Source organism: Perna viridis, chromosome 11 (genome assembly GCF_037379345.1).
Source record: "Perna viridis isolate PV_CMFRI_1.1 ecotype Kerala chromosome 11, ASM3737934v1, whole genome shotgun sequence".
Classification (NCBI taxonomy): domain Eukaryota; kingdom Metazoa; phylum Mollusca; class Bivalvia; order Mytilida; family Mytilidae; genus Perna; species Perna viridis.
In genome coordinates, this window is record NC_142455.1 from 9,516,205 (window position 1) to 9,540,130 (window position 23,926).

A 23,926-nucleotide genomic window follows, 5' to 3' on the forward strand; every position below is an offset into this window, starting at 1 on the left:
AAAAAAAGATTGTTTTTATAAACAGAGGTTTTTATTTTATTGTGGTTTAATACCATATAGTAGATATTCCTAGCATTCAGTTCGAGTACGATTGAACAGTTGGATAGGCTTTAGCTGATTTTCGCTGTATTATGTTGCAATGTAGTTCGCAAAAGCAACTGCACGCAGGTAGGCATATCACTCCACTGGGATGTATCATATCGCATGCTTTTAGGAGAAGCTGTAACCAATTATTTTTAAAGTCTTTGGCGTGGCTCGACCAGGGCGCTAGCCAACGACCTTCCGCAGTCGAAGCGAACATGCTGCCCACTAAACCCAGGAACTCCTATTCCCCTAACTTTATAATATCATTGTATGCGAAAAATTTGATTTACATTGCGTGTTGTATTTATTGCTAAAGTCCGAAATCTTGCATTGACATTTGCTTGTGCTAGCCATTTTACAATTTCGAAAGATGCGAAGTCTCGTGTGGTATTCTTGTTATATTAACCTTTTGTTTCATGTTCATATAGTAACATTCATTAAATATTTAAATTATATCCGCTTTTGTCGAAACCGATCCCGACGCTTATAAAATGAAAATCTAAAAAGATCGGTCTTTTTGACATATTCACCATACCTACTCTCGCTATCAAACGCCCCGTGCAGGTCCGGGTGTCAAAAGAATAGGCCTGCAGCAGCGCTAAGCTTGTCGTAAAGGGCGACTAATAGAGCTCAGAAACCTAGCTGGGGGGGGGGGGGGGGAGGGGGGTAGGCGCTCTGCCCACAGAGCAACTGGGATGTGTGCTCCATGTGGTGGAATGGGGTACCACTGCCGTGTTACAAGCTGGGGTTGTCAGGCTATAATACGGAATACCTGACCGCAAACCATAGTGGTGCACCGTGTTGGGAAAGATGCCACGTTCCTCGCACGGTAAAGAATCCGTCTGTGGTATTCGATAGGAGTAGGAACCTTTGCGCTCTGCCACAGGAAGCTAAATTGCCCGACCCTTCCAATCCCTCACTTTTTCTAGTGGCAATCTAAATTTGTCGACCCTGTTGCCCTTGTGTCCCATCCCTTTTTTATTTCATCATCATTTCATGTTCATTTTATCATCCATTTCATGTTCAGCGTCTGAATATAGCTGAAATATTGCTGCTCGGACGTTAAACCCCAACAACCAATCAAACAATCGTTATAAAATTGCAAAGTATTCAGTAGCGGATTCGGGGGAGAGGGTGTCAAGGGATTAAAATCCAGCTATCGTTGGAATTTTTTTTTATCTTGTTTCGTGCAAAAAGATCAAATGATAGCATGAAACCCCACTTTCATAATTTTCATAATTGGACCCCCTTTCCATTTCTTTCAACCTCCCCGGAAATTCAAGTAAATAAAACTTCTTTAAAGTGATCATACTAGTGTAGTATACTGACTGGACAAATTTAGGTGTCGATCTTCTTTTTTCCTATTGCTTTGAAGTAAAAATAAATCTTCAGTATCTTTTGAAGTGTACTAATTTAACTGTTGTATAATAATTTGTGTTTTTCTACTTGGAAAATGTTGGGGGAAACATGGTGCATTTGAAAAAAAAAACAAAAACAAAAAATACAAAAATACAAAAAATAAAACAGGAACTTACTTTGGTAATCATTGGCAAAATATGGAAAATACAAACCGGCTGTACAGCATTCCCACCAAAGAATTGTGGTTGTTGCTTGTTCAAAGCATGGTCAGTTCGATTGATTAAAACTTGAAATGCATTAAATAATGATTGGCCAAAATGGCCATGTTTTCTGTTCGATTTTACTATTATATGGGTACTGCAAAATGTACAGTGGAAGTCCCTGAATTTAACGATAAAGTTGACTGAACACTTCACATTGATAAATTCCTTAAAAAAATATTTTTACGGTTATGTTTTAAAATTTTATTTGTACATATTTATTGTACATGAAATTGTACCACTTTTTAATTTGAGTTATTGCTCTTTCGTCAGCATTTAAACCTTTTGTAAACAAAACAAATGGAGTGTCATAATTCAGGACTTCGTAGGACAATAATACATTTTTCAATTGCCCAAACACATTTAAAATACACCTATGACATGAACTAACATTTAGAACTATTTGGAATCGAATTTTTAAGAGAGTAAAGTAAGTGATTCTTTATAGATATTTTATTTAGTGGCAAGTCCAGATGATATTCCGAAAGGAGGGTGTTTTTTTTGGGAAAGGGGGGTGGAGAGGTTGACTGGCTTTAGAGGCAGGAAACCCGAGTATTTTCCGATAAGATAAGATAGTTTTATTGACTAATCATGGACCCTCTCTGGTAGAAAAAAAATATACAATGGTTACAATGACTTTAATAATGTGCTTACATTTTACAAATGAAATTAATAGGTGATTTGAATGATTTAAAAAATATTGGTTTTGAAAATTCTCTCGAAAATGGTCGGGTTGGGTACACCCCAAAATTTGAAATAAACAAAGTTACCCCAAATTCCCACATACTGTTCACACAAAAAGAAAGAAAAAACATAAGAAGCAGTACAATAACCTACCATCCTACTCTGACCCCCACACCACTAAACATTTTTTTTTGTTATCTCACAAAGAAAATATCAAACTTTAATTGGAAATCTGATCTGATCAACAAAAATAATCTCCTTTTAAATTCGTACAATCACATCCACTTTTCTCCTTTGCGTTTTTTACAAAGAAGTTAAAAGACACATGTGCAGTGGGGTGAAAATTTAGAAAACAAATCACGAGTCTTCCAAGTGGATTAGGTTTTCAAATTTGCCATAACCATTTGACTCCTAAACATAGACTTCTATTTTGAGAAGTAAGGTATTTTTGACACATTTCATTAAACAGCCCGGAAACTAGACAAATTGTCCGGAAAAAATTCCGTATTATATATTATTAGTACAATTAATAGTTTAAATATTTGAAAATTTATAACTTCAAACTCATTTTGCTAAGCTCGTCTTGCAGACCGAACCGAGAGTGATAAGTGCGATATTAAAAAACTACATTTATTTATATTTTCACTGACACATGCTATAGCCGCATACCTCTAGGCCCATTTAACTCGAAAACTACAGCACCTTTGAATACCTGTCCGCAGCACTATATGATTTTACGCAAAATTGCCTGACTATCAAACGACATGTCCGGGAATTTCGAAAAGTTGATAGAGAGGAAAGGAACCAGGGGCGGATCCAGACACTTTGAAAAGGAGTGGTGTCAACAGGGGTTCCTCAGAAAAAATAGGGGGTGCTTCCTTGTGATTTTTTTCCAATTTTACACAGGAAAATTACAATACAAATTTTCCAATAAAAATGAGGGGGTACTAACACCTTGCACACTCCCTCTAGGAACGTCTACCGCTGTTTGGAGCTCGCGTAACTGTTTACTGCTAGTTTTTTGTAGAATTTACGTACTACTCACTTCACATTCTGATTGAACAATAGCGTGAACGTATATGGTACTCACATTCATGTTCTGGAGTTTATGAGAAATAATTTATTTATCAAATGCATGATGTAAGATCAGTTTTATTTTCATGGAGAGGCACTTATTAGGAACACTCCTCGAAAAGCCAACGGCACGGTAAGGAAGCCATCGTTCAGCTTTTGAAAAATAACACTTAATGCTCATATTAATTGTTAAATAAGCAAACCAGTTATGCACCATCTTGCACATAAAAAAAAAATGCCAATTTTTATTGTATGTCAATACCATGCATTAAACCGACCACGTCAAGCATATTCTATATTTATTTCAAACAAATATAATATTTCATTTTCAGACAGTAAAGCTATTGAGACACGATGAAAGACGAATCTACAAAGGGGGGTAACTGGGAATTATACTACCACCATTTTCTCAATGGAAGGTCCGCCTACATCCGCCTAATTTTCGAAGAACTTGGAATTCCATACGAGGACATGGTTAAAACTAGGGAAGATATAATGAAGTTCTTCTACTCGGATGAAAAGTTAGCTAACACAGGGTTTCCCGTTTTGCATCCACCGGTGATAAAAAATGGTATATATATGTATTTAAAATGCTTACGGTTTTCCAGTGGCAGATCCAGAGTGGTTGCTGGGGTATGGCACCCCATTTTAGTGGAAAAAAATTGTCATTTCATGTGCAAAATTGACAATAAAAAGGAGAAATAATGTCCTAGCACCCCGCTTTTCTGAGGGACCGCGGGTGCATGGCATGTATCTCCTTTTCAAAATGTCTGGATCCGCCCTGTTTTCGATACGTTTATTCAATCCATTGCCAGCAGGAAGTCAGGGTATGATTTGCATGTCTATTATTCTTCTATCATATGATTTTTGTCCAGAAATTCTTACACTCTTCCCGAAGCATCGATCACCAGCGGGCCATATTTCAGAGAACAAAAGTAATGGAACTCTTTCAATAAAACACGAAAAAAAAAAAGAAAGAAGAAAGGAATCAAGTCAGTTTACGCGGTTGTTAAGGACTGCAGTGTGTGTATTTTCAGGTTGAAATTGGACAATTTCTTAATTCGATCTCAATTAAACATCTCAAAATGCACTATCTAAAACAAAGGATAGTAAACAATACCACTCTGTATGAGTGTTTTTTTCTAATAACGAATAAAAACAAACGAACACATCGCGTCCTAGATAAATAGCATCACGTGATAAATAAATTAATAAAACAAGTAAACCAATTCTTTGAACGGTAATTACTTTCTAATCGATTAATATATAAAACAATGCCTGCTCAAAACTTAGACTCGTATAAAAAAAAGTTTGGTTTTGTCTTAATAATATGATATATAAATATATTTGTCCTTGACCTACACATATAGCATATTTCGTATTTTTGTCTTATTAATGATATAACCTTGTTGCGTACGCTTAGAAATAATTTTGTTCATTCAAATCTGTTGTAGTATTTTTTTGGTGGTTTTTGATCTCCACTTGTTGATAATAAATTGACATTTTCCGTTTGTTCTGTTGTGTATAAACTACATGTAGTTGTTCGTCTTTTTAATCGAGTTCTTTCGGCGATATGATTGTTAAACTTTGATAGTATTTTTTCTACATATCATTCCTTTTGTTTTGAATCTTTGACCTCTCTTTTTCTTTAATACCCATTTTCGTCTCTTTTTTCTCAATTTGAAATCATTTTTGACTGTGAGCTAACAAACAAGAATCAGTTTCTAAGTTACTGATACTTGATGGTTAGATCGAAACAAAAATCTGAAACCACCAGCCTTGTATCTGTCGTTCATAATAAACAAATAGGATAGTTTGAACAAAGTACAGAATAAATTTCATTTTGTTATTTAGTTATAGCAACAGAAGGAACACTTCTATATTGTGGCCTTTTTCAACTGGGGTTTTATTAGGTCATGGGGATTTTTAAAAATGTGGCAATGTATTTCCCATGGGCGTTCAGATTTTCTGTTATACATGTACATGCTAAATATTAAGAAAATTTTCAGCAGAAGCCTGCACTGTGGCGTGAAGCTTTCCAGCGTGTCATCATTCATTGAAGACCCATGAGTTTCTTTGGCTGCTATTTTCAGCCTGATAGAGTTGTTTCAGCTGATCTTGAACCTCATAGATACCTCTTTTTGAATGACAAGAACAAATAGAAAATTTGCTGACTCAAAACAAATATAACACAAAATGATGGTTACAATCAACTGGGAGAAAATTTTTCCTGGATTACACGATCTTGAACTGCAATGAATTGCATAATTAAAAGTTCAGGATGAAAACAGAAAATAATTTACATTTTGAGGTTCCATACAAGAAGTTTCAAATAAAACACCATAATTATTCTCTTTTTATTATAAAATCCTATACATTCAACATTTATAACAGTATATTATGTTGTCTTGACTATAAATCTAATTATTTTGGCAATCTAATTTAAATTACACTATCAGTAATTCCATTCAGTCACTGCGTGTATGATCTAATAACACCCCAACACTGCTATACAGGATGAGAACAAAGTCCCAGGGTATTAGCACTACTCATTACAAAGATGTTTCCGACATACTCCACTAGTTTGCATAAAGGGTGCGATTTATCACTGAGTGTAGCAGAGGTGTAAAAAATATACATGCGCAGGAGATTTGGGACAATTTATATGATCACGGGCAAGTCGCCAAAAAACGGCGTCTAACTTCATCATAAGGCCTCTCTAGCTATAATACTACAATATATTACTGATTTTTATAAAGGCTGCTCTGAGATTTTTATCCTTACAGCTTAATCAATACCAAATGATGTTACTACACTGTAAGCGATAGATGATTTTGTTTAAAGGCTCCTTCCTTTCAACTTTTATTTGATAGAATTGTTGGTATTTCAAAGCTTACAGATTTTTCCCCAATTAACTGAATTTTGGATAAATCTATTGCATTTACAAACATAATATGTGAATCGAGTAATATATCAAGAATATCTTGTAATTTAGGAAATTTTCAACTTGGACAGACGGCTGTTGTATGCAGATACTTAGGAGAAAAATATGGACTTGTTCCAGAGAAGGAAGAAGACAAATGGCACGCAGAGATGCTCAATGCAGAGATTCACGACTTTTTGGGACAAGGTAAAATGAAGTGAAATTACAAAAGCTCAAAAAGAAAACAAGTTGTTTTTTTACATCGTACGAATAAAGTTGTCGGCGGGTGTTTCTAGAAAAGCAGAGTACGCTTACCCTACCGGTGCACCTGGTCCATGCTCCCAGTTTTTAGTTGAGTCCGAGTTGCTCATTTGCTTTTGTTACTTTGTATGTATGATTTTAATTACTTTATGTTCTTTGTTGTGTATGTCTGTTTTCCATGTCTGGTCTTTGTCCCTGAATTACATTCTTTTGATTACCGCTATAACCTTGGTTCCCTTGATTACCCTTTCAAGAGTACAGAAACCAACATGCACACAAATTTCAGTAATCTCGCATTTTTCTTTTCCATGTTTTTGGCTTAGCAGTGAGGGCTGGCAATGCGACCCTTAACACGAATGCATATACTGTAGTGTATATATCTCCTTGTGCCCCGTGCAGGTCCGGGTGTCAAACGAATAGGCCTGCAGCAGCGCTAAGCTTGTCGTAGAAGGCGACTAAATAGTGCTCAGAACCCTAGCTGGGGTTGTGTGCCCCAGGTGGTGGAATGGGGTACCCCTGGCGTGTTACATGCTTGGGTTGTCAGGCTATAATACGGAAAACCTGACCGCAAACCATAGTGGTGCACCGTGTTGGGAAAGATGCCACGTTCCTCGCACGTTAAAGAACCCCACTGTGGTATTCTCCCGGAGTAGGAACCATAGGGCTCTGCCACAGCAGGCTAAATTTCCCGACTCTACACACCTCTCCCTATTTCCAGTGGCAATCAAAATTTGTCGACCCCATTATTCTTATGTCCCATCCCATTTTTCATTTTATGATCATTTCATGTTCATTTTTTCATCCACTTCATGTTCATCGCCTGAATATAGCTGAGATATTGTTGCTCGGACGTTAAACCCCAACAATCAATCAATCAATCAATCAATATCTCCTTGTTTTTTTTAATGTTTTTGTAGTTTGATTCTACACCTGCCAGCCATTTGATCTGCGGAAATCTGCAGAAATTTCATGCTGTTTCAAAAGGATGATATTAAGTAGCACTCTAGATAAGAAATCAACATGCTGCTTTTCATATAACCCGGCTCATAGCGGAATAATCAAATAGTATAGAATGTACAGTAAAACTCAAATTTAAAGGAGATAACTCTGTAAATGACACTACATTAAAACTATTGGATTTTCAATGTGATTAACTCCTATGAGCAGTCAGTTTGGAATGAATGATAATCCATTCCATAGATCATATAGACCCACAAAACAACTTTAAAAAAAATGTGTAGCGTTTTTTTTTAGGTGTATCACATATTAGAGGTTTTGCATGATTCTTAGAAAAGACTGTACTTAATATAATAGCGATTTTGATGGAATTCTTTATAACTGCTTGTAAATTGTTCCTGTAGTATAGTCATTGTTTATTTCAAGAGAATATCACCGAAATTTGAATTGTATGCTTTTTATAAGGGTAAAAAGTCTCAGTAATGGACTGTTCTTTCAGCGCTGTCAATTTGCATAAATCGCCAGCAACAGTGATGAATCGTTCTACGACAGAATTGTCAAGTCATTCTGGGATAGAAATGTCATTAATTGTTCTACCCTGAAATCGTAAAGAATCGTTCTTCCACTATGCTCGTATACATATTATTATAAATCGTTCTAAAGTTGTCAGCAGGACAATCCAAGGATTATTTTGACGATTTATGAAAATACTGAAAATTCTCCACTGTATGATTATAATTAACACGCTCCTTCTGCTGTCGAATCTTCTTTAATTCATGTATATTTTGTAAGGTACTGAAGCTTATCCTTTTCCTGTAGCAGTATCATTGTTTAATTTGACAGCACCAGACTTAGTATATGTAATTTTTTTTCTCTTTCATGTTTATAACTAATCATCAATGTATGTAAGTGTCATATGTGCTCTGATTGAAATAAAACATATATTTACTAGTCTATTCTATTTCTTGCAAATAAGGAAAACCTACTGCGTTCATTTATGTTTAAGGAGTTACAGCTTTTCATGGTAAAGACTATTCAGCATCGTACTTAAGCCAAAAAAAGGAAACACAACCATACATTACATGGTTCGCCGAGGAACGTATCCCAAAATATCTCAAGTACTTCGAGTCTGTTCTGAAACACAACAATGGCGGACAAGGGTAAGACATTAACTGTTTGTCGTTTAGTAGAAGTGGCTGCATTCTACATCAAGACCAGACCTGGGCAAGGTTTCACAAAAAAAAATAATAATAATAAAATAAAATAAAATAAAAATAAATAAATAAAATTTCCTCAACGCAACGCCTTCCTCTACTCAATATTTGAGCAATCAAATTGCTTGATCATGAAGATTTGAGAACAAACGCAAAGAGTTGAAAAAAAATCCTATCAAGATTTTCCTAAAAGGTCTCTCGAGGAATTTGGTACTAACTGACTTGCACCAGTTCTATTTCTTTTCAAATGTCCCAGAGGGTATTCACCAACCTAGTAGTCACAATTGTCTGATCCATAATTTTATCAGATTTCATTTATCATATTTATCAAAAATTGCAGTACTACACATTTCAAAACATTAAAACACTGAGGCTTCATTCCTTGTATTGCACATGGTAAAATGGTGGATTTGGCTTTCTATCTCGATATTTGGATTTTGAGTACATCTTGATTACAAATAATCTTCGGATTAAGATCTCCCTAATGCTGCTGGTGAGAGGTTACTCTTTGAAACACGCGTACAGCACACCGGAATTTTCGATATATATGTTTCTGTATTTTGTAACAAATCAGCGGAAACGAAAGATATGTAATATAATGGAAACACGAATCTTAAGTACGACGGTACCGAGCCGCATATTGAAAAGCGCCACTCGTCTTCATCTAAAGATTTCAATGATGTATTTTGTGTGTGTATGTGTGGGTTTGGTTGTTTATTTTACACAGGTGGTTATACTTCCCCTATGTTATCTACGTGTTTACTGCGCGACTTCGTCTCAGACTATAAACAATTGAAAAATGACGAGAATGTAAGTAAGTACTCTAAAAAATTCTAAACCAAACAAACAAAAATAATACAAATAAGTGCAATTGCCAAATATTTTCAAATAATCATAGTAAAATTCCTATTTTTACAGTTTCCTTTTCGGCAAAAAACTGACCTATGTCGACCTTGCGATGTTTTGGATATTAAAGGCAACAGAAGCGAGCTTTGGGGAGCTTTGGAAAAATGCTGACTACTGTCCTCTCCTGAAGGCATACAGATACCGGATAGAACAAAGACCAAATATTTCTGCCTATCTCAAATCTGAGAGGTTTAGACCTTTGGAGAACGATAGTATGCTATGAAAAAAAAATATTGAGTACACGTAATATAGTTAATTTTAGGTAACAGAGCCACCTACCCCCCAATTAAGAGACCATTTCCTGATGAAATGACTTAGGCAGGTACATTGTAGGAGAATTAAACTTTCTATATCATTTCATAGGTATTTTAAACTAAGTTCAATGGAAAGTTAAAATATCTGTCAGTTGTCCAATTAATTAACAAATGGAGGTTTATCCTTCGATTGTTTTTTTTGTATTCAAGGTGCCAACTCTATTCCTAATAAACTATACAACTCGCTGTAAATACACTGTACCTTTGTGACTTTCCTCGTCTATCTGATGTTATTTGTCCCTGAATGACTAAATCAGGAAGGTCGTAAGGTCAAACATTTGGGATTTATAGTTACTCTAACTCAGCTACAAACCTTTGTTCAATCGAAAACTCATTGTACTTTTAAAAAATGTGATTTTACAATCTGTTAAATAGCCCGTAAGTTAAGGACCTTGTTTTTTTTTGCTTTTTATACCCCGATTTGACGGTGTATAAAGTTTTTTTTTTAAATACTCCCACTACAGTGATTTATCAAAAACATCGTTATTTAGCAATTAATTTTGTGGTAAACGTGCATGAAATGTATATTTGTTAACATTTTTATCGAGAAATCACAAGCAGGCCAGGCGAGAGTGGGAGAAAACAAATAAAGAATTTTAAAAAGTCAATATTAAATTGTGACAACAGATTTTGATGAAATATATGTATGTGGTCTAAGATCCTGCCAACCGACCATGACAATTCGTCCACAGTTCTTGATAACTAGAAATACTATGAGAAAGATCACAAGTAGAATATCCCATACTACACACGTGTATACAGTACACGTAATTTTCTAGTTCACTTTAGACGGATTGTTTATTTTTGAGAAGTTTAACCATACTTTCTTCATTTGCACGTAATCATGACGCTCAACCTTCCTATAAAAATCATCTTAAATGCAGTGAATGGTTTTGGAGAATTTGCACTTAATTACGAGGTCTGAACATGCTAATTTTAGAAGTTGTATCGTTTCCCTGGAGTCATGCCACCACCATTAAATCATTTCATGTGTTTATTAAAATAGTGTATTAAAATGTGGACAGACCAAAGAACGAACAATCAGGGCAATGTAATTTTTGTTCTTAGTGTTGTGAAAACAGCACGAATCACAGAAGCTAAATACCAATGATTATAAGGTATAATGTGCAAGTCCATTTAGATCGGCATATTTGCTGATACAGGTATGTGTTATTATTTGTTTTGGCTGCATATTTGTTGTTGATTTGATACTGGTATTACCATTTTATTTCAAGTCAATACTTCTTATTTGTATTTAAGTTAAAATCATACATGTATAATGATTAAATCATGGACAAAAACATGTACTTATGTGGCACATATATGCATGTTCTTGTGTTTTTTTTAATATAATTTTGTATTTTTTCTTTTATTATTATTATTTTTATTCTTATTAATTGTATCTTTAATTTGTTTCCTTGTTTTTTTAGTTAACGATGGAAGTAGTGCTTCATATATATACACACATTTACTTTAAATTCAAATATTAAAATGATTTTTTAGCTTAAAAATTTTGACATTGGAATATCATCAATACAAAATATCCAACACAATTTAAATGAAAGAAAAGATTACATAAAGAAAAAAAATGAATATCGGACAACACCATTTGAACTTAATATCATCACAGCTGCTGAAATATAATATATCTGAGTTACTTCCCTTTAACCATTTTTTATTCAAAATGGGAAAATCAATTCTAATCTATTATAATATGATAATTATATGAGACTCCGAACAAAAACAGAATACAAATGATCAATATTTATATATGAGAACAAATAAGGACCAAAAAAGTTAAAGAAACAAACATTTGGTAACATTACAATATCTATAATTAATAATTTCAAATACACTGTAATAAATAACTGTATTGGCAAAATTATTGATTTACTGGTGATCTAAACCGAACCCTTTTTGACTTTATAATTGGTTCGGTATAGGAAGGTGTTCGGTTTACATTATAATTTACCTGACGGGACAAAATAACTAGTTTAGACAGGTTTTCTGATTATTTAGGGTTTGGTTTAGACGGGTTTTATAGTAACAGTTCTGTGTATAGGGAACACATAATTATTTTTTTTACTTGTGACTGAATTTATTATGTTATAGAAAGTTTGGTGTATTTCCCTGAAGTAATTGTGGTGCAGCGCTTGGATGGGGAAAAAGTTCCATTTATAGGGGTTGGACAAAATGAATAATATATATATTTGGAATGGGTTATGGTAGCTAATTAATAAACAAATGAAATCTCTATGTTGAATGTAAACAGTCATATCAAATGAAACTTCAATGGGCAATGGGGGAATTGGGAAATTCACCTAAACGAAGAAATAAAGGACCAAATGAAAGTGGATTCTCTTATCTCTTGGACCCGTGTTATAATTCATAGAGATCATACCCCAAGCAAACTGTTAAGTAGCAGTCTTTATAAATATATCAAATAGGAGATGATAAATTCATCTAAGACAAAGAAAAAAAAAAACAAAACAAAACAAAACAAAACAAAAGAAAAAAAAATTATACAGGAACAAAAAATAGGCCACATAACAGTTTTAATTTGTCATTCAGAGATGACAATAATATAGATTATATAATGACGGATGACCAACTTCAAAACTCAAAACTGAACTATTGAACAAAAAATGAAGTAATGGAAGACGGGCTTGGTACAGTCAAACGAATTTACACAACAATTTGGTCGTATTATTAACATAGAATATTGTAATTTGCAAGTAAACTAGACACTACTGAATTTCGGATCTATTTTTTTTTTACTTTTGGTTTTGCGTAAATTTTATTAAAAAGTATTGAATGAGCTATGTACTATCATTGAGCAAAGTGATTGTTGAGCATATATGCTGTTGAGCGAAATTCGAAGTACGTACAATTACTTTCAACATGCGTCGTTAATGCCTTCCAAGTGTGAGGAAAAACTTGTCACTATAATTAGTTTCAACAGATCACTCGTTTTTTTCTTATTTTAAAGAGGAATAACTACGACATTCAGTGGATCACATTTGCAACTGCTATCATTACTACCTACTATTTCATTTAATTTTATCCAATCGAGTACTCAGCATTCTCTTGTTTTGTTAATAAGCAAAACTATACATGATGTCTTTAGTTACTAATTTTTTTCAATTCTTTTTATCACTTAAAGGGAGGTTGTGAACAAAAGATGTCTATTTTTGTTACCATAGCGATTTATCTTAACCGATAATACCACTACTTTACTGTTTAATGTCATGAAGTTTTTCCTAATAGTGTTCCAATCAAGTTGCCAGATTAAATTCATCTTTTAAAATAAAGGCGTACAAGTTTTTTTGTCATATTATTTTTCGTATTTGGTGAAAGAACATTGCATTTTTTTAATACAATATGAAAGTCTCGGGAAAAATATCTGTTATATACATGAAATTTTATAATTGAAATAAAGCTATTACTTTAAGTTTGTGATTGGCTAATAGATCACGTGAACTGACGTACTGGTTTGAACTTTAAGATTTATATTTGAAGACAATGGAAATGACACATTGGCTAAGAAACTTAATTGTTTTCAACACATAGCTGGCAATCTATATCAATAAAAATGTGTTGATTCTTTAAACTTTAAAATTAAGACAAAAAAAATAGATTGTTGTAATGCTTGAACATGTTAAAAAATCTGACATTTGAGAACATAATCACTTTGCTATGGTTAAAATGAATACATATTGTAGATCTTAATTGTACACCGGGACGTTGTTTGGTTTTAAACAAAATAAATGTGACGTCATTCGTCGAAAATCGATTACTTGTACACCAGCATTTATAATTAATTCTTCTGGTTTAGAAAGTTGGAAGTTGGTCTACCACTTTTCATCCTCTGTCGGATATTGCTTTTATTTTACATTTTCCAAAGGTTTTCATACTGCTTGAATATTCTACAATACAGAATTCGATCTAATAATTTCTTTCATATATTTTATAGTTTGAGAAATAGATTTTTAGTTTCTATAGGGTATGAAAGTCTCGTTCTAGTTTCATTTTCTTTACCGGAATTTCCTATGTAGTACGTATTGAAAACCGAAGGCCGATCTGCATTTTATCGTTACTTCCGTGTACTCGAAACGCTGAGTAACATAGCAAAGTCTTCTATTTTTTGTTTTTTTTTTTTAAATATCTTTATCGTGTAGACATATATATTTATCATTTTTTATCGGTACTTTTTACATAAAAAAGATGTTTTGCCCTTAACCTTGAACTCAATACTCTCTAAAAGACACATCTCCATGCTTTTGAATAGTAGACTAGGGCCCATTCTCGTGAAATCACGGGGATACATGACGAGACTTACATACCCTATTATAAGTTTACTCATGGTAATTATCTGCAAATTTTACTTTAACGACAAATGTCAACAAACACAATTTTGTAGGAATGCCATCCAAATTGATTAGTCTGATTACTTGAGTTTTAAGTAGCACTCCACCTAAGAATCATGCAAAATGTGATTCATGGCTGCAAAACCTACATATTTTTATTTTTGATATTTTGTTTGATTTGCCACAGTAAACATAAATTAACATTCGGTTTTTCATAAAACCCGTGTTCTTAGGAGATAACGATTATGTAGAATGCACTGTAGAGTTAAAAAATTAAGGGAGATAACTCTGTAAATGACCCTCAAATACAATAGAATCTACTGGATTTTCAGTGTGGATTATCTCCTAAGAGCAGGCAGATTTGAATGAATAAATACACATTTCATAGTATAGACCCATGACACAACTTAAGTACAAAAATAAAAATATGTAGCCTTTTTTTTTAGGTATATCACATTTTTCAGATTTTGCATGATTCTTACAATGACAGCTACTTAAAGCGTAATTAATGGAAGCAAGATTCTAGCGGAAAGTAAAGACTAGACAAGGAAAACAGACACACACAGCAAAGAACAAAAAATAACCAGGACTCCACTAAAACCGGGAGCCTGGACCAGATGCTCCGGTAGGGTAAGTGTCCTCTTTTTTTTTCGCGGAGTTGCTCATAAGGAATACAATTACGATTCTTTACTTTAGATCTGATTAAATATTTAGATGTAACTACAATTCTGGTTCACAGTTTTTTTTTGTGTTAAATTTGTTGTCTGATACACGTAATCTTAACATGTGAAGGTGACGTCACACGCTGTTTGCTGATATACTCGAAAAAGTTTTAGAATAAAAAAAAAATGTTTTCGAGAATGTGACAGTTTTTTTTGGTTAAATTTGGGATATTTGTAATATTTTCGGGAATGACAGAATTTTTTGTCTTTTTGAAATTTCTTCCAAGAAATATTACATTTTTTTCTTATGTAAATGTAACATTTTATATTTTAACTTGTGTATTGACCTCATAAATATTATTTGTCAACGCACACTCTGTTTTTAATAGCATAGGCAGTGTCTTGATTTTATACGGACTGGTACTTAAAGTAAAATGAAATGGCAACTTACTTTTAATATGGCAAAATAATGTCCTATCATAGTCGTCCTTTACGTAACAATTAGGACTTGGAATCGTAAAATCGCATAAAGTAGCGTTTGCAATTTTCTCCCTAGTTTCCTCGCACAAGTAAACTACAGATTGATCCTTCTCACAGTACTTTCCAGTGAAAGCTAAAACAATAGTCAAAAGTAATAATTTATTTCAAACCTTGTACGATAAAATATGATGCCAGACAGCGTGGAAACTTATGCAGGTTTCAATATTCGCAATCTGTTCTTTGAAGAAGCGTATTAGATAAAAGCGGTTTTGAAAGGTATGCTCTAATGTTTCAATTATTTAGCGGGTTTTGTTCTCCAAGCTTCGAGTTACATGTACATATGAAATACTGTAAATATCAAAACCTCGCAAAATATTAAAGACAAACTTTTCTGTCTGCATGTGAAACAAATATATGTCATTTTTTTCGTGAAATGTTACGATCGAGGTTGGAATGTAGTTTACTATATTTTGATTTCCATGAAACGCTGAATAGCGTAATTGAGCAACATTTTCCATTTCGTTCAACCTAACATGGAATATCAGCCACGCCCCTAACTACGGAATTACTTAAATAATAGAATGCAAGAACATTAAATTGAATGGAGGTAGTTATCGATTGATTACGTTGACAGTATTGACCATAGTATTATTTAAGTAGCAGTCCGCCTAAGAATCATGCAATTTCCATTGTAAGTGATTTATTGATATCAGACATTTTATCCGAATTGACTTTAAATCAGTTGGATATATTGGAAAAACAATAAATAAAATGAAAAAAAATGAAAAATATTTTCACTGTTACCATAGCAACGACCACTCCTTAGCAACCACCAATTTAGGGCCTAATTATCACAAACACATCACAATTTGACTGTAATTTTAAATATCTAATGGTGGACATTTGTCAAACTACATAATTATATTAATGAAGTGTGACTTGAGGAAAACAATTTACAATAAAATACAAAGCAATGTGATTGGTTTAAATCTAGACACCATAGCAATCAAAATTCTTAATTTTTGACATTTTGAAATATATGACGATAGGCTATGTTCAGACACGTTTTGCCAGCACTAGAAAGAAGATATTATCCAAATGTATGCATTTGATGTGTGGCAAGACCTCCCTACTGAAACATATCAAAACCGAAATTTGTAACCTATCTTTGTTTCTTTGCTCATCTGGACCCGAAATCACCACCCATAAAGACTTTTCTTCTTCTTAACGCTTTTCATACTAACATTGTCCAGACCATAACTTTTTTGTCTTTTGACCTAGACTTCTAATATTGGTATGTTGGTACATCATCTCAGGGCAGAGTGTTGCATACCAGAATAATTGACCTTTGTTCTTGACCTTTAACCTCAAGGTCAAATCACGTACAAATTTTGGCATAATACGATGCATAATTAGGTCTTTTTACATTGATATCTGATCTTTGGCATTGAAGTATATCACACCAAGGCAGAGAATAATGTTTTATGTAGATGACCTTTGACCTTGACCTCTGACCCCAAGTCAAATAGCATAAAAATTTTGGCAAAATATCATACAAAACTTTGTCTCGGCCATTATATTTTTTCGTCTTTTTACCCAGATGTCTGATATTTGGTATGTAAGTAAATCAAATTAAGGTAGAGTGTAATGCTCTAGATAGGATGATTTTTGATCTTGACCTTTAATTCCAAGGTCAAATAACATACAAAATTTTGGCCAAATACCATACAAAATTTTGTCTGGGCCATAATTTTCTTGTCTTTTTACTTAGACACCTGATATTTGGTATGGGGTTATATTTCCTCAAGTCGAGGCGTCACGTACTAGAGTGGTTGACATTTAAAATTGACCTTTGACCTCATGGGCAATTAACATACCAAATTTTGACGCCTTTTATACAACATTTGTCCAGACCATAACTTTTTTGTCTTTTGACCTAGACTTCTAATATTTGGTATGTTGCTATTCTCTCAGGATGGAGTGTCACGTACCAGAGTAGGTGACATTTGACCTCAACCTGTCACCTCAAGGTCAAATGACATACAAAATTCGGCAAAATACCACCCAAAGTTTTGTCTTCGCCATAAATTCTTTGTCTTTTTACTTAAATATCTGACATTAGGTATGTGGCTATTAAACTCTAAGGCGGAGCGTCTTGTACCAAGGTTTGTGACTTTTGAACTTGACGTTTGACCTTATGGTTAAATGACATACACAATTTTGGCTTAAGTTAATGACTGATTTCATGCAATATTTCATCTCGTAGTATGTGATTAATGTAAAGAATCACTTGCCCTTTATAACCTAATTGTAGCTTAACTCCAAGTAGCAGAGTTAATAATCATTTAAACATCATTCTGTTATGGACAGGAGAAGAACTGTGATGACCTTCAGTAATAATACCCCACGCAACGAAGTTGACCCGTCCGTCTGTCCATCCGTCCATCTTCATTTTTCCGGACTTTTTTTTAAGCAGTTGCTGATATTGACATGAATTTTGGGTTTAAGTTCACCATGATAAGTTACAAATCAAGTTTATGTTTCGTTATACTCCGATGATTTTTACTTTAGATTAATTAAAACTTAAAGAAATTAAAGTCTGGAGTTTGAAACTACCATTCCGGGTACCAGAATTTAGTTAGAAGATAAAGGTTCCTTTATTTTGTCGTATATTTTAAGCTCACCTGGGAACAAGGCCAGTGTGAGCTATTGCCTTTACTTTGTGTCTGTTGTAGTCATCTGTTGTTATTGTTAACTTTTTTCAAAAATCTTTTTTAAACTTTATTTTGTCACAATCTTTTCTAATGCCTACAATATCATTCTCAAAAATATTTTTTAAATTTTATTTTGTTGCGATCTCTTGTAATGCCTGAAAAAAAATTTCAGAAATCTTTTTTTTAATTTTATTTTGTTGAAATCTTTGTTAATGCCTGAAAAACATCATTTTCAAAAGTTTTTTTAATTTTATTTTTGTCTCTATCTCTTCTAATGCCTTAAAAATTATTTTCAAAAATCTTTTTCAAATTTTATTTTGTTGCAATATTTTCTAATGCCTGATTTAACACTTTAATTCCCTTTTAGATCTAGGTCCTTCTACATGTATTTTTCTTACGAACGAATTCACGAGTATCCAACATGGGGATGCGTGGGGTATTGAAGTTTGGTGTGTAGCATTTCAGAAACTATGAATAAACCAAACATACGAAAGAATAATCCAGGGAACCAAGATTCTAGGAGATATCTACAATTACATATTTCACCTCGTACTGGCACATTAGAATCAATTGCAATATAGAAAATATGAACTATACAAGATAGTATAGAAAGTTACATGATCCTTCTACTTATTTATTACCCATACATGAGGTCAGAAGTAAACTTTAACAATAGTCAATGAAATGTAAAATATAGGTTGCAGATAGTTCACTTTTGCCTGGAAGCTAATTCACGATCCTTGAAGCATCAGTATGTAACTTCAGTTATATGATCCTATCTTTTATATTTAGTGAGGTTTAATACCAAAAGTACTAAATCATGATGATGTTACCAAACAATTAGATTTTTGTCTTCTTTGACGTATTCCTCTATATATTTTACCTATTCAACTAGGTTGAAATACAGACATAAACATACACATAGATTTTCCAATAGTTCTTCATCAACTTCCTAATCCGAAGATAGTCAAATTCATAATGATCCTGGTTGTGATTCCTAAGATCTATTGGCTGACCAGGTATCAGTTGTAATTCATTTCTGATACCTAAAAATTAAGACTAAACCAACATATCTTAACAGAGTTAATAAAGCGGAAAATGTAGGTCACAATAACCTAATTCTTTATATTGTGTTAATCATATAAATGTTTCCTTAAATGAGAAATGAATGGTCACACATATAATGGTTTTTGAATGCTACTCAAATCTATGTCAATGTGATTAGGGTACAATTATTACCCTAAGGTCTTATATTTACAAAAAGACAAGACAATATCGATTTTCATATTGTTTATTTTCCATTCCTAGAATGTGATATTCTCAAAGCATCCTCCTACGGTATTAACATTTACAACTGGTCTGTTTTGGTCGTATTGTAATAAAGTGTCAGATTTTATTTAACACAACAGATTCCTCACAGAAAAGCTTTAGCACCAAGGGGTACCGATTTCAAAAACTTCTTCATCATGATTTAGTTCTTCTGGTATCATACATGTACCCCAATCAATATAAAAAAGGTAGGATCATATAACTGAAGGTATATACTGATGCATTAAGGATAGCGAATCAGCATCCAAATGAAGGGTAGTATCTACATTTCTTTGACTGTGTTAAAGTTTACTTCTGATCTCATGTATGGGCAATAATAAGCAGAAACTTGTTGACTATATTGTATACAAGTAGTTCGCATTTTCTAATTATGCCATTGATTCTTAAATGCCACGACAAGATGAAATGTATAATTATAGGTTACCCATGTTTGGTTCACTCATAATTTCTAGACAGCTACAAGTAATAGATGTAGGGTAACAGGCCAGTAAACAAACGTTTTTTTAGACCACCTGGCGTCCGTCATCGTCGACAAATTTTCGAAAATCTTCACCTCTAGAGAATTGTCCCCAAAATGACCGTTGGGATCCGTGAAAAACATAGCCGACGTTACTGCAATTAGAACACAGGGGTCTAAAGGCATTTCTAGCTAACCTGGCCATAGGTGAGCTATTGCCATCACTTGGCGTCCGTCGTCATCGTCGTCGTTAACAATTTCTTCAAACATCTTTTCCTCTGAAACTACTGAATAAATTTGCATGAATCTTATAATGACAGTTCCTTGGAGTATCATGCACAAAATGACCGTTTGATTTTTGATTGGTTAAAAAATATGGCCGCTGTTACTAAAAATAGAACATAGGGGTCAGACAGCAGATTTTTACATATATCTCCAAAAGCGTTAGGTTTAGCCAAATTCTGACAAAGTAAAAGTATTCAGCATAATGAGATCTATCTGTGGTCTAATTTTGGTGAAAATTTGTTGATCCTTAATAAAATGACCGTTTTGATTTTTGATCGGTTAACAAAATATGGCCGCCGTGACTAAAAATAGACCATAGAGGTCGTACAGTAAGGTTTTTCATATTTCTCCAAAACCATTAGGTTTGGCCAATATCTTTCAATTGCTTAAATTTCCTTATTATAAGGCCTACAAAAGTCTCTAGAGATCAAAGTTGCCAGACGACTCCATATAAGGGTTATTGCCCTTGAGAGGTGAAAAATGATTTTTTTTTTTTTTACATTTTTCAGCCTATATCTTGAAAACTATGATAGATAGAATTAAACTTTTAATTACTGAAATGATTCTTATCATAAAACCTACAAAAGTCGCCAGTGATCAAAGTTGTCAGACGACTCCATATAAGAGTTATTGCACTTGCAAGGCAAAAAATTACGCATTTTGCAGTTTTCACTCAATATCTTGAAAACTATAATAGATAGAATGAAACTTCTGATTGATGAAATGATCCTCATGATAAGTCCTACCAAGCCTTCATTGAGTCAAAATTGTCAGACAACTTCTTGTTAGAGTTATTGCCCTTGAAAGGCAAAAATTTAACAAGGTGAGCGATTCAGGCTCCTAGGAGGCTCTTGTTTTTTTAAATAACTAAAAAAATCGTTGCCTTTGGTAAAACTCTGGCTGGGGATAATATTGTTCAGCATCAAGAGACAGACCTATGCCGAAATTCAGAAAACGATATTGACAACCGATGTAGGAGTTATGACCCCTAAAACAGCTTTTTTGGCATTCTTCGTATGTACAACTTTGAAAATATTCTTCTTCTGGTTTTTGACATGCATGTGTTTGATTTTTCCAATTTTACCAAATTCTTACAATAACTTACACATTACTTAAATTTTTCACATAGAGACCAAAGTATAAATTAGCAACATGAAAACACTTGACAATCTAGGAATATGTACAAGGCTTGTTCGTTGGGTAAGCATCTTCTGCTTATCTTAAGACACACATCCTGTTGTTCATATTATGTCAAATTTAGTTTATTTGCCATGTTTAGCACCGAGACTTCTGGCAAATATTATCATTACCACAAGACAATGTTATGAACGGGTTATATATATCAACACATTCTATGTTAGGAGAGTGATTTCTCGATACACATGCTAATAAGGAAAGGACTGATTTTTCCTTTCACATGCTAGAAGAGAGAATGATTTTTTGTTTAAAAGCTGGGTTATGAAAGTGATTTCTGGTAACATGTTTTGTTAAGACGGGCTGAGAGTAATATACACAATGCTGAGAGTAATATACAAAATCTTACTCTGTATTTATACAACTTGATCCAATGATTTCCTAATTTTGTGTTCCTATATTTGGTGTTAATTTTATGTCAGTTAATTTATACACATGTATCAACATACTTTAAGGGTGATGAAAATGTATTTTAATGCAAGCCGTACTGTGCGTCATACCATCTAGCTGATCGCTTTATTTGTACCCAGGTAAAACACTTTCACTTAACTGTTTCATGTCTTTCAACTGAATTGAGCTAAGGAATAATCAAAGGAACCAAGGTTATAGCCGTAATCAAAAGAATTTAATCAAGGGACAAAGACCAGACATGGACAACAGACATATACAACAAAGAATGTGAAGTAACTAAAATCATACTTACAAAGTAACAAAAGCAACTGTGCAACTTAGGCTCCATTAAAAACTGGGAGCATGGACAAGGTGTACCGGTAGGGTAAGCGTCCTCTGCTTTTCTAGAAACCCCCACCGAGTTGCTCATAAAAAAATCCGGTGTAGACAAACAAGGAAAGGAAAATTATGACCCATTTAATAAATCAGCTAATAAAGTTAATAAGCCTACACATGAATTTCACCTGAACTATTTAATATGAAAATTAAATTAAGTTAATTTCACACACTTGCAATAGGTAAGTTTCGAGTTACGTCTATTCCGGAAATTTTCGATTTTAGAATTGACTAGAGTCACGTGATTTATAAAAAAAGTTCAGCATAACAACTACTGGTTTATTAATGAGGACGATGGAAAATGACAGTAGACAAGTTCAAAATCCTGTAATTAACATGCATGAGTATTCTACATGTATATAAACCTCGTTTCAGGTGAATTCCTGGTGAAAAATTCGCGTGAACATATAAAAGATTTGTTGGATTGTATTGCAGTTAATTTAATTGAAACTTACCAGCATGACACGAGCAATTATGATGATGAGCTGTAGGTCCATTGCAGATATAAGTGCCACCATTCTGACATGGGCTGTATTTCCGACAAAACTCACCTTGAACACAACAGATAAATCAATAATGAAACAGAAAAAAGTTGAACTGTAACAGGCCCATAGGATAAAAAAAATAAATTAAAAAAAATTTTTTCGATTCCTTAAATTATTGTTATTGTTTGTTTTTTCGTAGCTGGAATTCTCTTCTTGCTAATGATTAAATTTAGTTATTCATTATCGTTGGAGAATAGGTGAAAATAAATATTTTCGCAATACCAATTGTGAGCCATTAATGGCTGATCTTTTGTAATATTCGAAGGAAGATAGGTTTTACAGGGGGTTAAATTAAAAAAAAAGAAGAGATGTGACGAGTCATTCAATTTTAGTTTCTGTAATATAGATGATGTATTATCTCAGAATAAGGCTAATATCAAGGATTACTTATATATTTAGTATCTACCAAAATAAACATTGAATTAAAGAAATCGAAACTGTAAGACAAAGGTTATAATTGTGATGTTCGCATTGTAAACTTTTCTTTTAAGTAGCTTTATACCATTATCATGAACCAATAGTACACATTTCAAACTTGATTCAATACGGTTCTGTCTGTAATTGTACATACAGTTTCTTAGTAGAGCAAGGATACTGTCAATGAAGCTTCTAAGACATGGGTATGTTCAACATTTGTTGATATCATTATTACAGAAATTTTGTGGTCGTTATCACACTTAAAACCGCCATATGAGGCTTCTATGGTATATTTACTTGACTGAAGTACTAAAGAGTAATCAAGGGAACCAAGGTTATAGCGGTAATCAAAAGAATGTAATCCAGGGACAAAGACCAGACATGGAAAACAGACATACACAACAAAGAACATAAAGTAACTAAAATCATACATATAAAGTAACAAAGGTAAATGAGCAACTCGGACTCCACTAAAGACTGGGAGCATGGACCAGGTGCACTGGTAGGGTAAGCGTCCTCTGCTTTTCTAGAAACACCCGCCGAGTTGCTAATAAAAAGTCAAGTCCGGGGTAGCAAACGAGGAAAGGAAAACTATGACCCGTTGAATAAATCAGTTTTCATGGTGCAGACGGATAACATATTATAAGTAAGAAA

General features: G+C 33.5%; 2 protein-coding genes across 5 annotated transcripts in view; one reads left to right on the forward strand and one right to left on the reverse strand.

The window, feature by feature from the left end:
* Nucleotides 1–1,978: 1,978 nt before the first annotated feature.
* On the forward strand, nucleotides 1,979–22,967 carry LOC148602905 (glutathione S-transferase-like). 2 transcript variants are annotated; one of them, XM_088552710.1, is made up of 6 exons: nucleotides 1,979–2,133; nucleotides 3,794–4,032; nucleotides 6,457–6,591; nucleotides 8,609–8,762; nucleotides 9,735–9,934; nucleotides 22,686–22,967. In XM_088552710.1, exons 2-6 carry the CDS (start codon nucleotides 3,816–3,818, stop codon nucleotides 22,799–22,801), a joined length of 822 nt encoding a protein of 273 aa, XP_088408836.1. In that variant the 5' UTR covers nucleotides 1,979–2,133; nucleotides 3,794–3,815; the 3' UTR covers nucleotides 22,802–22,967. The 2 variants fall into 2 exon arrangements, with proteins under 2 accessions (XP_088408836.1, XP_088408837.1); XM_088552711.1 differs by lacking the exon at nucleotides 22,686–22,967 and having other exon boundaries at nucleotides 1,980–2,133; nucleotides 9,735–12,290.
* The window catches only part of LOC148602906 (uncharacterized), a 41,061-nt gene continuing 28,920 nt past the window's right edge, over nucleotides 11,786–23,926 (reverse strand). For all 3 annotated transcript variants that reach the window (XM_088552714.1, XM_088552715.1, XM_088552716.1), the window contains 3 exons: nucleotides 22,766–22,861; nucleotides 15,517–15,678; nucleotides 11,786–13,962 (listed from right to left, as the gene is read on the reverse strand). In XM_088552714.1, coding sequence (XP_088408840.1) covers nucleotides 13,898–13,962; nucleotides 15,517–15,678; nucleotides 22,766–22,861 — 323 coding nt within the window. In that variant the 3' untranslated portion in view covers nucleotides 11,786–13,897. The remainder of the gene's footprint in view (nucleotides 13,963–15,516; nucleotides 15,679–22,765; nucleotides 22,862–23,926) is intronic.